We start from the raw sequence: 14334 nt of genomic DNA, 5'->3' as shown, positions 1-14334 counted from the left end.
TCCTTTTTTTTAAATACAAACATAAGTATTATTTACTGTAACAGACATATTGGAAACCGTAATTCCCTTCGGCATGTCCAATTAATCATCCAAAGTGAAAATATTAAACTTTTCAAAGAAACAATCCATCTTCTTAAAAATTAAGTTCTACAAAAATACGGAAACATTCACGATTTAGCATAAACTGATCATCTTTAGTGGCTTAATGTACACTTTGTCTACATAAAGTGTATGGTTTGCTAAGCACTCATAATGCCACCAAACTGTTCGTGCATCTGTTAGACTGGTGCAGAGTTTAAAGATGAACCACAAATGGAACAAATTCAAACTTAGAAAAGTCAGATTCTTTATTGGACTTCACATCAAGTATAGGAAAGAGTGGCAATCACATTAAGGCGATGCACTTATAAAATTAGCACAGATTTTGTCCCTTATAAAATCCTTTTTGTCCTCTGTGATAAAATAAGTTCTGTACATCGGTGATGGGGCAGCATTCAGGGGTTTTTAGGATTAACAGGAAAACTTTGATTGAAAAAGAAAATTATCAACACAACTAAGAGATGACTGAAAAACAGCAAGGAGCGATCCAATGATCAAACATAACAGTACGATTACCTCAACAATCATTTACTGCCTGAGCATCTTTCTGATAACAGCTGCAAACATCTGGCATGCAGCACTTTGACTTCCTCATGCACAGAGGAGCATGACGAGTACTAATATTTAGTAGTTTAAACAACAGCAGCTTTACATCTTAAAGAAAAAAGAACTGGTTGTTAAACAGATCATCAAAATTGAACAATTCAGCAAAACTGAGAAAAGCATTCAGAGCCCGATCAGAGCAGGATCATTTCTCCCACACTGACAACAAGTTACCAGATAAAACGTGAACTCCATGACCCGTCGGTGAGCGGCTGCTGTCTGTTGCTAGGTGAAAAACCTCCTTGTTACTTAGAGCCTGGCCTGGTGGAAATACTTATTCATGCATAGTGACTGGTGGTTGCCAGGCAGTCACCAGGTGCTCACCCTAGTAACTGGGACTTGGTTAACTAGTCTTGGTTTGCTGCCCTTTTGAGATCTATTGTGTGTTTCACCAGTAAGAAAAAAACAAAGTTCAAGGCTATTGTTCACCGCACCCCCCCCCAACCCCCCCACACACACAAAGGTCATGAGGTGGCCCCTTTACTCGCCCATCCATCACCCGACCTCCTCTCTCCTCCTCAGACTCAACGCCAGCTTCTGCTGCTGCTCTGGACTTCAAAGTTGGATGACATGAAAAGCTGAATCATCAAAATCAAAATGCCTTCTGATACCAAGGAGGTAAAAGAAATTCTCCTGAGGGCTTCTGGTTGTAAAGGGTCCCAGAGAAACCATGTACTCATATGTAATCAATCATTCACACATCTGCAGTGCTACTCGTCCTGTTTAGGTGTGCAGTGGACCAACCTGATTTTGAAGCAATAACTGAATTACAAAATGAGTTTGTTGCATCCAAAGTTACAGAAATGCTCGTTTACGACTGTCAGCGAAACTCTGAGGCTCAGTGATGTCTCCGTGTGGAGGTGTGGGAGCTTCTCTGTATATGGGGTGTTATCCTCAGGGCTGATGTGTGAAGGACCAGTGTCTGCAGGCAAACGCAGGACGGCTAGGACTCAGGATCTGGTCTCTACCTGCATGTGCAGGGCCTCGGCCTGGGCTTTCAGGCTCCGAAACTCCACCTGGATGAAATCCGTCAGGGTCTTCCTCATTTCCAACTGAGGGGAAAATTTGAAACGTACATTCAGTATCTGTTATAATTACTTTCTACATTTGAGAAAGTGAAATCTCTTAGAGTTAGTTAGGATTCGATCATGGTGACGTCCTGAAATCTCCTGTTTTATCTGACAGAAGAAGTTTTTTTGTTGTTTTTTTTACTTGCTGGTTTCAGCGAACTTCATGACAGCACCTTAAATGAAGCCGTGCTCACCTGGCTCTTGTTTTCAGCTCGGAGGGTTTCAACGAGATCTTTGACACTGAACGGTTTCCCCACGAGGACGGTGATTCTCTGGAAGACAACGAAATATGTTAAAAACAAAAAACACATCCTGGAGTCAGACTGAAGGCGTCTCACCTTGCCCGTGCGAGGAATGTAGGGCTCCACGTTGGGCAGCACGTCGCTCAAACCTGACAGGAAGCAGAGAAGAAGTGATGCGTTTCCTCTGTACCTGCATCACTGCGTGGCGCTGTTCGCCGACCTTAATCCATCAGACTGCTGCTACCTTGCTAATGTCTTGTGGTGACATCTTAATCTGTAGTCTGAGATATTCTGAAGCCATAACAGGAGCGTCACTCACCCACGTGCCAGAGCGGCAGGATTATCGGATTAAGCGGGCACTCCGCTATCAGCCGACCAACACCTGAAACCACAGAAGCACAAATGTTCACACTGATGATCACAGCACGACATCTGCTCCAACAGAGACGCACAAACTGCACTCACCCCACTTTAAACGTATGAATTCCTCCGTCATGTTGATTTTGCCTGAAAAAAATCAGAGAAGAAGAAGAGTTCATTTTCACAGTAAGAAAAAAATAACGACATGTGAGGAGGTTCACAGACCTTCTGGAAAGATGTGCACCCACTCTCCTTTGTTCAGCTTCTCCAGAATAAAGTCCATTCCTTTCTGGTAAACACCATCACCTACAGACAGCACACAAAACGGTTTCACACACGTTTTGATCACTTAAATAACATCATGTAACAATGTCAGTGTGCCTGTTTGCTTGTAAGAGTCTACATGGACTTGTCCCATTTAAGGTCTGTGAGCATTCCTCACTCGTTTCTGTCTGTTATGTCAAGGCTTTGTTTTCTCTTATATTTAGTTTATTAGTAAGTTTAATGCGACTGGCTGCATGACTGTGGAAATTTGCAGTTTTGCTGTCATCAGCCAGGTTTACAGTATGTTTGATATACTTGTGTTCGTGTGTTGTCCTTGTTAAATAATGGAAAGAAAGAAAACGTCTGCTGAAGGTTTTCTTTCATTCACAGGACAACAAACCGACGTTCAGACTTCTGCTCGGATACTTGGCTCATGTGGTGATGCGCTCAGATGGGCTCACCTCTGCAGACGGGAACACACTTCCCTCGGCTGAAGAACCTGGAGTGCAGCTCTTTAGTGAAGCAGATGTCCGATGCTGTAGGTGTCCTGTCCAATCACAGGTAAGTGAAAATTAAACGTCACTGCTTCTAAAACATGAACAGGCTGAAGCTCAGAAGAAACGAGATGAAGCTCACCATCGCATCTTTTTGAAGGTCCACAGCTGCCTGAGCCTCAGGACGCCTGCCACAAACACACGCCGTTACCATCCAAGTGTTAACCAGCAGTGAGATTTCAGATCGAGTGTCTGCTCTTACCCCAGATGTGCGGATCATCCATACAGGACTGGTGGTTGGACAGAGTGATGAGGGGCGTGTCCGAAGGCCTCTGGTCAACCAGGTTCAACAGAACCTCGTGGTTGTGGACCGTCAGGCAGTTCATGTACTCTTAGGAAGAAGAGCAGGAGGCAGGATTAGTCGAAGGGTCTCTGAGTGACACCCAGAAAATTAACTGAAGATATGGATGAATGTGACCTCAGCAAACATCAGGAAGCAGAGTTAGACAATATTAGAGAGAAGAAAAGCAAGAGAAAAGCAGACAACGGCTTTCTGATAAAGTCTCCAGCCTTGGCCTGCAGGCTGCTTCCTCTCTGATAAGATGAACGTAAACTTTGCTTTCTTCTCGTTGATATTAGCAGCTCGCTTTCCCTCTATCTCCTCTGTGAAGCCACATCACTGTTATCTTTGTCCTCGTGTGGACTCTGTGCTGTACTGTGTATTTGTTTAACAGTACAGTTCAGTCACTCATGCTCTCACTGAGCATAAACACCCAGAGACCGTTGGAGGCAACCAAGAGACTTGATTTTCTTTTTAAAGAAGTGCAGTTTGCTGCTAATAAGCGAGAGTGTACAAGTTATCATTCAGCTTATAACTTACTGGTCCAGAAGTAGGAGTAGGAGCCCACCATGCCCATGATCAGTGAGCTGGAGACCCTCCACGGCAGAGCGGGGCATTGAGGGAACGGCCATCTCACCTCCAGGGGCATCACGGCGCTCTGCTGACAGTACATCCACACACACACTCACCTGAACACAAAGCCATGCAGAGGGAGGCTGAATGACAGAGACAGCAGGTGGCGCTCAAACCAAACTCCTGCTGTCAAACTGTAGGAGCGTAATCTTCATTAAAAGCAACTTAACTTTGTTTGTTTTTTGTTTCCTGTCAACAAAACATTTTGTCTGCTGTGTTTGAAAAGCAAACCCCTCCATGTGTTATATGATTAAAAAGAAAAACAGCTTCCCACATATAACCGTATGTAATAATAACAATAATAACTCCACGTGAGTGCCTGCATAGTTTCTGTAAGGATTTTTATTTGCACTGAAAATGTTCAAAGAGAGGACTCAACATGCTCCTGTCTTCACAGCTGCGGTTCTAAGTCAGGGTTAACCCTGAACTTACTTTGATAGGTCACATCCTGCATGGTGACACAGACCTCTGAGGTTTAAACCCAACTACGAAACAAGTTATCTGAAAACTGTCGTTTTTGTATCTCAGCCACTGTCAACTGCAGTTTATCCGAACAACGTGTGTACTCGAGTACATCTTAGAGTTTTATGCTGTGCAAAAATAAAACAAAAACCTGTTGAAATGATGTTTTGGACCTTTAGGACACCGTAGCCACGGGAAACAGTAAAGTAAGTAAAGAACAAACAAACAAGTCAAAAGAAACTTAAAACGAACCAAATTTATAAAGTTGTGTCTTTGGAGTCTTTGTATTGTCTACAAGAGACCAAACTAAGTTTGAATAAATTCCACGTGGTTACATTTATGTCTCACAGCTGTCTCATTAGCTCACACAGCTTCACGCTTTAGGATGAAGTGAGCAGGAAGAGCAGCCGGCTAACGTTAGCCTGTTAGCTCCTGGCTAAAGTTTACGGCACACTGACTTCTGAGTGACGTGATAATGAAAGAAAACACCGGAAAAGTTCATCTAACTCATCTGAGTTAAATGTTAAAGGAGTGTTGTCTCAGCTAACGGTGCTCGGCAGCTGCACTCACATTATGTCAGATTAGCTAAAAACGGGTTTTATTTCCTCAGAAATGCAGAAAAAAATTGCGTCGTTAATTTTTCTGAAACTGCATAAAAACATTTAAAGACATGAAAACTCCGAGAGCTGCAAACATCACCACATCTTACATTTCCTCACCTTTCTCCTGTCTCCTGCTAACAGGCTGATGGTCACCAACCCCGGAAGCCGTTATCACGCGCTGAACTATGGGTAATGTAGTTTTCGGTTAAACTGTACGTTTTCCCTGTTTATTACAGATGCGCGCAATTTATATTTATGTTTCTTTCAAACACGTTAACGCTTCATAAAATAAGACGACTTCAAGACGCTGTTATTTCCTTTAAACGGGTTTAATGTAGTCCATCAAGCTCTTCAGCAATGAGAAACCAGGTTTTATGGGTAACGGAGTCTGAGAAGTAGGCCAAAGGTGACGGTTTTTTTTTTTCTTTAATCGGACCTTCTCTGTAAGAAAATAATAATTAAACACAACATATGTAAATGGCTCATTTAGTATTCAATCAGGATACAACATCTGGAAGTAGCCAGTTATTACAATAATACTAAACTGCAAAAGCCCCGAAAATGAAATAAATAAGTACTGCGTTAATAACAGCACTCAGCACCCCCACTCCTCTGTTTTATGCTGTCAGCATCGATGATAAGGAAATCTAGTCTATATTAACTAAACTAAAACGTTTTCCTAATTTTTCCTAATTTATGTGACCCTAACCTTTTACCTATGACCTTGAATCATTGTGTGTTAAAATGGTATGTGTCGATATAAAATTGTACTTATTAGTCAGTATAAGCTTTTAATGATATAAGTTTGCATATGATAGAATACTGCATGATGACCTTTTTATGACTTAGACTGTTGTCCACTACAAGACTGTTTTATAAATTCTTTGTCACAGTGATAATAGCTGAACAAGCTGTTATTATTTCACTCCTGCCAGGAAGAGGAGAGCTGGACACTTATCTGCGCTCCCTAACAAGAAGAGGGGCCGTGTCCTTCTGAATCTCATAACACACACATACACCTGAACCACTCTTATCTTCACTCCCTACACACTAACATTCCTCTGCCTATGAATAGACATATTCACTGTTGTATTACTTTTGTATATAAATAAAGGCAAGTGCAAGAACAGGGCGCACATCACAGGGCCCCCACTCTGGTGTGAGCGTTCTGTGATCATGCCCTTGCAAGTTAAAGCTGCAGCGTCTGTGTGTTTCTACCTTTAGATTCTTAGCTGAAGAAGTGTCTTTAGAATAAATCTCTTGACGGTATGTTTTATTAACTCTACACCTTATGATTGGCTGAAGTCTTGGGCCTCTGTAAGCTGTAAAACGTGCTATTTTAGGATATATACATACAGTGTGTGATTTTGAGAGACTTTGTGCTGTCACTGTGACGTCACAGAGCACAGCTCTATGCACATTGTCTATTGACAATGAAGGTCAAGATTAAATGCTCGGCTGACCTTGGTATTCATGTCCTGCAGGGCCTATATATTCTTGTGATGTTTTGATCTTTAAAAAATTGTTGGTAAAATAAAGTTTTCACCGTGAAACGTACGCACAATAGTAATTAAAAATACATCTTTCCACAGTGCAGGTTCATGAATATGTCTGCATTTTTTCAGTGAATTAGAAAATGAAATTAGTAAAAACAGTTTATATTTGAATTTATTTTGTTCAATGCAATCTTTAGATTTCATACAAACATTTTTGGTCTCATCATTATCGTCTGTTTGTTATTTAAAATGACCATAAAGAAAAAACCTCTTGTGCTCCGTCATGGCAACAGTATTTGCATAATTTCTGCTGTGTATTTGTTTGGTCTCAACTCCTGTTCAGGTCTCGCAGAGGCAACATGATCTCTTCAAAGGCTTCATATACAAATGCAGATGGAGCCCTTTGCCCCTGCAGTGGCCCATTTAAAACTTTTCCATGTCTAGCAAAGTGACATCATCTATTTAAATACTTGGATTGAAGAAATACTGATGCCAGTATCTCATCACCATCCAGCAATGTCTGTTTGGGAGCTTAGTTGTGCCTGTGTAGCATTCACACTGTATTATTCTCTCTAATAAATAGCATGTACTTCCAGGGTACATACCAGGATACCGGACACGTAAAATTATTATGACTGCACTGGTGCATACGAGCAGCTGGAAACTCTGCTACTACTGACAAAGGAAGAGGAGAGGGGGGAGGCATGTTTGGAGGCAGTGAGAGAGAAGGACGATTCATGAATGTAGTGAAGGAGGAGAGGCAGAGAGTCGGTGTGACAGAAGAGGATGCAAAGGCAGAGGAGATGAAGGCAGATGATCTGCTGTGAAAAAGAAGAAGAAAAGGTCTGCAACTTGTAAACAACAGGACCTGAAGATTTGCTGAAACTTTCAGTTTTGAGACACCTTAACGCCCACTCACATCCTGGGCCTTCTGACCTCAGGAAATCACATGATAGGTGGGGCCAGGTTTCACAATGAGCTCACCCGAAACCCTGGCTGATTGCGACCCACACCTGCTTTGACACCTTGGCTCATGTGATTAGAGGATCATCAGGGGGTCCTTTTGTCCCTCTTTGGGGGGGAACTCCTGGGTTTAAATCTGGGACTCTCCACCATTTGACTCTAGACCTGAAGAAGCTGTCTCTCAAATTGTACGTGTTTCCACTGCTCCCAATCTCAGGAACAATGACAGACACCACGTTTTTGGAAAATATATTTTCAAAAGTTTAAAAGTACACTTTAGATTTATTTCACCAACACTGTTTGAGGGAGAAAATCTCCAGTTGCTGCTTCGTCGTCTTTCACCAGCTCGGTGCGAGCAGGTTCAGGCCCTTTAATGCCACCTCAAATCCCAGAAAACAAGCCTGAGAGGGAGAAGAAGAAAGCCACGATGAACACGTGTGCACTGATATGAGTGGTAAGATAAGCGTGTATTAATATTTGAATGAGTGTTACAGCGTTGGCTGGGAAGGCTCGCAGGAAAACAGCATTGAAGCCCTTGTAGAGAGCTTTAGGTCCTTCCTCTCGAAGCAGTGCTCGCAGGACATCAGCCAGACCTCTGTACTTCCCATCTGCAGCTACACACAAACACACAGTTTACCCATCCAGTGTTAATGTTATCCTTCAGTCACTTCAGGAACCAAACATCAAATTAGGAGATAATAAAGCTAAGCTGGAAACGTCACAGACCACTGACTGATGTCATGGTGTCCTTCTTTTATGTGGTCTAAAAATCTACTAACGAAATGAAAATGATAGCTTCACTTGGACTCAGCTCTGACCTGTCTGGAAGTTGGACTTGAGCACGTCTGGAGGAAGAGCAATCACCCAGTTTAATATTCCGGCGACACCACCAGCCAGGAGGATTCTGGGAGTGCTGAGCTGAGACACGCTGGCACACAGTCAGAGAGAAGTGAAAGCTCAGATTTACAGCGTCTGACAAATCTTTGGTCTTTATAGGACTGTTCAAATGGATACTGACCTTTGACCCTCAGGGGTCAGGACATCCTTGAGATATTCATACGTGAGGAAGTACAGACCGTTAGAAGGCACGTCTGAGACCGAGATGGAGAGAGAAACAGTCACACCGCTAAACCTCCGGTCTCCTCTGCTCGAGGTCACACAACAGTGTCACGCACAAACATACAGACACACAAACCACAGTGCAGCGTACCTCTGATGAGAGTGAGCACAGTTCCTTTGTAGACGCTGCGGATCCCCTGCTCCTTATAGAGCCTGACCGCACAGTCCAGCGGACCTGCGTACTTGGACCTTCCACCGCTCGACTGCACCTGGAAAACACACCATTCACAACATTTACTTAAATACATAAATATATGTGTGAGTCATGCTTTTAAATATGTTTAAACATGTGTTGGATTAAAGCCTCACATGGATATTAGTTTATAACTAGTCAGGTTACACAGACACGAATAACAGTTACGCAACTGATGTGTAAAGCTGGATATGTGAGCAGAGCGACTTCAACCATGAAACAAGTGTTTACTTTGGATTCTAATTATATCACAGGAACACACACACACACACTCACACTCTCACACACACACACACACACACACACACACACACACACACACACTCACACACACACACACACACACACACACACACACACACACACACACACACACACACAAACACACACACACACACACACACACACACACACACACACACAAACACACACACACACACACACACACACACACACACACACACACAAACACACACACACACACACACACACACACACACACACACACACACACACACACAAACACACACCAACACACACACACACACACACACACACACACACACACACACACACACACACACTTACCTGTAGCAAGCATTTGATCCTCTCTCCTGGAGCTACTATCACTGTAGTGAAGACTCCTGCCAGACAGCCGGACAGGAATATCTGATGGTACCTGAACAGATGATGGAGGTTCAGTTGTGTAGAAGTCAGACTCACTCCCAGGCAGCCACCTCAGTAACAGCTGCACTCTTCCAGGCAGGTATCATGAACCATGACCCAGATTAATATTATTTTCAGTTTCCCTGGTCAGCAGGACCAACAGCATCTGATACGTATTTGAAACAGCTTTTCCTCTCTGGAACATCGGCTTCTACAACTATCTCTGCACAGCTGCAGAATTCTTTCAACTTCAATTCAGGACTTTTTGAATATTCGCTCGCTTTGAATCTCCACCAACAGCTGAGGGAAACGTCTGCCTCTGTAGCTGCAGATGCAATATTTGCACCAGTTAGTCTGCAAAGAGCAGTTTCTTGTTGCTGCGCCTGTGAGTCAGCTGCACATCAGTAGGATGTTGATGGAGAAACCTGAGGGTATTTGGACACACTTCCACACACGAGCATCTTTAAGAGCAGCTTTAAAACATTCTTACAACAATAAATGAAGATTCAGAGATCAGATCACTGTGATGGGTGGATTAGGGCTTCTCTTCTTAAAATAGCTTTCTGATTGGTTGGATTTAAAGGTGGGTGGGGCTTCTAGACCAAAAATGAGACTGCTACTTATGACATCATACAGATCCAAGAGTAGAAAAGAAACTGACAAACTGAGTGTTTAGAGCAGTTTGAAGCCTGAACTGAAGTCATCTCGTTATTGGATCAATAATGTTTCGTAATTTCTCAAATTTCATGTGCAATTTTAGTGCTGAGATTTTAAATCTCAGTGGGTCTTTCCTGGTTAATTAAATAATAAAATGTAAACATTAATTAAAAGTACTGTAGATACACGGAGCTCAGTATTAAAACTATGGCCACCAGTGGATCATCAGTGCCAGGAAACACAGGATATCAGGTCCTCTCTGAACACAGGATACTGTACTGCTCACTTAACTACAGACACGCTGACTGTGTTGCTATAAAGTCTTCAGAGGTGAGACAGAAGCTACCAGTGATGCCAACTCATGCTTAACATTTCATATATACGTCAGGGTAACAGGACGGAGGGGTGAAGGGGGCGTGCTGCTTCAAATGAGCGAATGACAACAGAAGGAAGGGAGGCAGGGCGAGAGTTATATATAGAAACACACAAGCGACAGTGTGTAAGCTTTGGAGGAGTGTTTGAAGGTTAAGGTGACGTTTAATGATTGGATCTGGCCTTTTAGCTGTGATAGTCACACATTACTGATGTTGAGCCCATTTTAAAAACAGCTGGATGTGTAACAGGTTTGCTCCAGCCTACAAACACAGACGGGTAAAAAGAAAGTGCGCTCTCTTTCACTTCTAAGGTGTTAAGCAGGTCTTAACATCAATTCAGCCTCAGATGAACAACAACACATGAGACTTCACATCAACTCACTCGGAAACAAAAATGAAGCCAAAAAGCAGAAACTGTGTGAGAGTAAGAGCAGCCCATGATTCAGCAGCTTTAACAGGAATGAGCTGAAGCAACCGTTTCCTGCGTGACTTCATGAGTCTGTCATGTCACTCTGGAGGAGTTTTGTTGTGTGTGTGTGTGTGTTTGAACTAACATGAGCGGTTTTCCAGAAGCCGTCTGTTGGAGCTGTTTTCCAAGACCAAACCCAAAGAAACTGATGGCCATCATAGGAGCCACACCCGCCAGGGGCGCCCCCATACCTTTATAGAGACCAAGGATGCCCTGACACACACACACACACACACACACACACACACAAAATATTTTAAATGAGTTTCTAGTTTTTATTTAATTTATTTATTCAGTTGATGTGTCACATGTTGAAAACAGAGCTGATTGGCTGTCCCGCAGGAAGCGCTCACCTCTTTGGATACGGTCTTGCGTAAGCAGTCATACGTTCCTGTGTAAAGCACATACTGAGCGGCTTTGGGCTGTGTTTGTAGTCTCACCTGAAACACACAGTTTAAATAAGAAGAATTACAAACACACACACACACACACACACACAGTGACCATGCAGCTGAGGGCTGTCAGACAGGAGGAGACACCCACTAACATCTGCTGCTCTGTCACCGATAAACAGGGCGGTGCTGCGCTCATGTGACGGTTACTGCGATGATGTGATCAAACTGTTTCTTCACAAAGACTCAGTGAGTCGCACACAAACACACTGACGTGGTTTAGATAGACAAAAAGATCTGGATTAAACATAATGCCCATGTAACGATACGTTGTTGGTATTTAGCATTTGGATTAGATTTCTGCACATTCAAAGTTACTATATGTGAATAATAAAGTTATAAAAATCATAAGCAGTTATTACTTTAAAAACTAAGTTATAAGTTTTAGAAAATGCGATAGTGAGGTGAGACGTTTCTATTGTGATGTGTTCAATAAATGTGATGCTTCATGGCATTACTTTGAAATCTGATTTTAACCTCGTGAGTTTGAGCTGCACACTTTGTACCCACGCTGTGACATTTCCTCGACAGTCTCCCGCTGGCTCTAAGCAGCCTCAGTATTCCGGGTTCAGGCGGCCGCCTCGGCAACAGTTTAAGCTGATTTGTCGGTAATCTCTTCAGCACCTACACGATCTGACGATCTGACATTTCCCGCGACTTCTTCAGAAACATCACCCCCCCCCCCCCCCCCCCCCCCACACACACACACACACACGCACACACACGCGGGCATACACGGGGGCACACACGCGGGCACACGTGGACGTGGACTGAATGTTTCTGTCTAAAGGTCTAAATCAGCTGTGTTGGAGCTCGGCTCGGGCTGCAGCTCTCACCTTGATGGTGTCCAGTGGGTGTCCGGCCAGCAGCAGACACGCTCCTCCGACACCCCCAGCCACGAAGTTCTTGAACGGAGACACTCTGGGCTTTTCCTCCATCCCGCTGACCCCGCATGGCCCGAGTACACAGCCGGGCAACCTCACCACCTCACACCGCTGCTGTCCAGGGAGGGGAGGGTGCGACTGTCAGCTGTCTGTCTGTGCGTCTGTCTGTGCGTCTGTCTGTCTGTGTGTGTGTCACTGTGTCTAAGCGTGTCTCTCTCTCTCTGTGGACTTTGTCTCTCAGAGCTGAGCGGAAACCAGAAGAACAGTTATTCCTGTAAACAATTTATCTTCACAGTCACCCCTTCACGTGTCCATAATCTCTTTGCTTTGGTCATGTGGCGCACTTTAAACCACTGTTTTATATTTTTGTAGCTTATAAAAATCTGCCGCAGGTGTATTCACAGGTAAGGTTGAAACAGGGGATACAGCGCCCTCTGGTGTTCACAGAGCGAAAGACGTGATTTCTTAACACTGTCCAAAGTAAAAATACTACACTGCAATAGTACAGCAGAGGGTCCTTCACTGCTGAAAAGTCTTCCTTACCTCTGCTGAGGAGGTTCTGCTTTCGGCAGCGTTTGTGCGTCTTCCCATCTGAAAACACAAACACTTTTGAATAAATTCAGATCCTGCAGATGGCGTCATGTTAACGGTCCATTGAAGTTCAGCTTCCATCCACCAGCGTCTTCAAGGTCATCTCCAGGAGTTATTGGTGGAAAATGGCCAAACCCCCCCCCCCCTCCCCCCCAGTTTTTCCTAAAAGTGTGATGTGTATCATCAAAATCTACAAAGTAACATAAAACGTGAAATATGCCACATTTGACGTCTCAAAGGTCAGTGGATCGATCTGAAGGTCAAAATGATAATAATGCTGTATAGTGCTATGTTAAACTTCTCTTTCCCATTGTTCATATTGACAACAATAACAAGGACGTGGATAAAAATAAGGAATCATACATGTGGATTGTAAATATTGTGGTACTTTGGACCTCTGACTTCTTATTCCAGGTTAAATAAAGTCAAACTTTCACAAAACATTTTTTTATCTTTAAAACTGTGCTTAAGAGTCTGCTTGTTTGTTCGTACTGGCTACATTGAGGAAAGGATACTGGTATATGGTGACTCTCACATCATAGTTGCATCCTAATATCATCTCACATTTGACCTCTGACCTCAGTTTTACATTTCTGCCTTTATTGATCCTAAAATGTGCTAAATCTTTAAGGAAAGTATTTTCAAGAGGAAGAGAGAACTCTGCTATTATGTAATAACCTCAAGTTATTCATGTCCGGTTGTTTACAAAGTTATCCACTCTTACGTGTTTATATAAAAATTGAATATTATTCCCTTAACAGTATATTACTGCTCAGAGAGAGAGAGATGCCTCGGTGAACGTTTGTGCTTCTTGTTCACACGTCAATTACTGTGACTTGCATATTTTATTCAATAAAACTCTAAAATCTCATGTAGTACAACGTTTAGGTAAATAAAAAGCCAAAGATGATCATTAAAAATGGTGATGAATTAAAAGTACAGACAGTATTTTACTTTTGAAACTGTTCAAATCAAGAATTTCTAAAACTGAAGCACTTTTTTCCAGAAATGTTATGTTCTCAATCAGACTGGCGCAACAATAAACACGGGACTTTAATTATAATTTTAAAAAGTAATAATAATGAAAGTGATTTTTCCTCATCCAGAAGATTACATGGAGATATTCATAGTTGGATGAAAGGGTCTGTAGCTTCGTCTTTAATATGGACACTTATATTTATCTCATACAGAGGCTGGTACACTTTAATGCCGAGAAGACTTTTTAACTTATTATAAAAAGGCTTTTGATAAGTTAATAAGCTCATTTCAAAATTACACATGTGCTCTTCCTACCAATCACA

The 14334-nt window shown here is 42.7% G+C and overlaps 2 protein-coding genes across 3 annotated transcripts; both read right to left on the bottom strand.

Annotated features, from left to right (window-relative positions):
* Positions 1-343: 343 nt before the first annotated feature.
* tafazzin (tafazzin, phospholipid-lysophospholipid transacylase) lies at positions 344-5393 on the bottom strand. 2 transcript variants are annotated; one of them, XM_006806296.3, is made up of 11 exons: positions 5287-5393; positions 4013-4161; positions 3395-3523; positions 3275-3320; positions 3100-3185; positions 2600-2680; positions 2480-2521; positions 2334-2396; positions 2111-2163; positions 1967-2044; positions 344-1754 (listed from the first exon to the last, which is right to left on the bottom strand). In XM_006806296.3, the coding sequence occupies exons 2-11, from the start codon at positions 4143-4145 to the stop codon at positions 1653-1655; spliced, it is 813 nt and encodes a 270-aa protein (XP_006806359.2). In that variant the 5' UTR covers positions 4146-4161; positions 5287-5393; the 3' UTR covers positions 344-1652. The 2 variants fall into 2 exon arrangements, with proteins under 2 accessions (XP_006806359.2, XP_087690180.1); XM_087834054.1 differs by having other exon boundaries at positions 5277-5337.
* Positions 5394-6819: 1426 nt separating this feature from the next.
* si:dkey-150i13.2 (mitochondrial carnitine/acylcarnitine carrier protein) lies at positions 6820-12609 on the bottom strand. The gene is made up of 9 exons (XM_087834148.1): positions 12395-12609; positions 11460-11546; positions 11192-11319; positions 9529-9619; positions 8839-8956; positions 8647-8719; positions 8447-8556; positions 8121-8242; positions 6820-8029 (listed from the first exon to the last, which is right to left on the bottom strand). The coding sequence occupies exons 1-9, from the start codon at positions 12494-12496 to the stop codon at positions 7967-7969; spliced, it is 894 nt and encodes a 297-aa protein (XP_087690274.1). The 5' UTR covers positions 12497-12609; the 3' UTR covers positions 6820-7966.
* Positions 12610-14334: the final 1725 nt, after the last annotated feature.

This window comes from Neolamprologus brichardi, chromosome 20 (genome assembly GCF_056152115.1).
Source record: "Neolamprologus brichardi isolate AB-2024 chromosome 20, ASM5615211v1, whole genome shotgun sequence".
Taxonomy (NCBI): domain Eukaryota; kingdom Metazoa; phylum Chordata; class Actinopteri; order Cichliformes; family Cichlidae; genus Neolamprologus; species Neolamprologus brichardi.
This window is presented reverse-complemented; position numbering and strand designations above follow the sequence as displayed.

Excerpts from the sequence above, each read along its gene's own strand:
- tafazzin (XM_006806296.3), bottom strand. The coding sequence starts at position 4,145 with ATGTACTGTCAGCAGAGCGCCGTGATGCCCCTGGAGGTGAGATGGCCG. Across the intron at positions 3,524-4,012 it reads CTACTCCTACTTCTGGACCA|AGTACATGAACTGCCTGACG; the intron begins GTAAGTTATAAG and ends CTTCTTCCTAAG. Across the intron at positions 2,522-2,599 it reads GGTGCACATCTTTCCAGAAG|GCAAAATCAACATGACGGAG; the intron begins GTCTGTGAACCT and ends GATTTTTTTCAG.
- si:dkey-150i13.2 (XM_087834148.1), bottom strand. The coding sequence starts at position 12,496 with ATGGAGGAAAAGCCCAGAGTGTCTCCGTTCAAGAACTTCGTGGCTGGG. Across the intron at positions 11,547-12,394 it reads ACCCACTGGACACCATCAAG|GTGAGACTACAAACACAGCC; the intron begins GTGAGAGCTGCA and ends TGTGTGTTTCAG. Across the intron at positions 8,957-9,528 it reads GGATCAAATGCTTGCTACAG|GTGCAGTCGAGCGGTGGAAG; the intron begins GTAAGTGTGTGT and ends TGTGTTTTCCAG.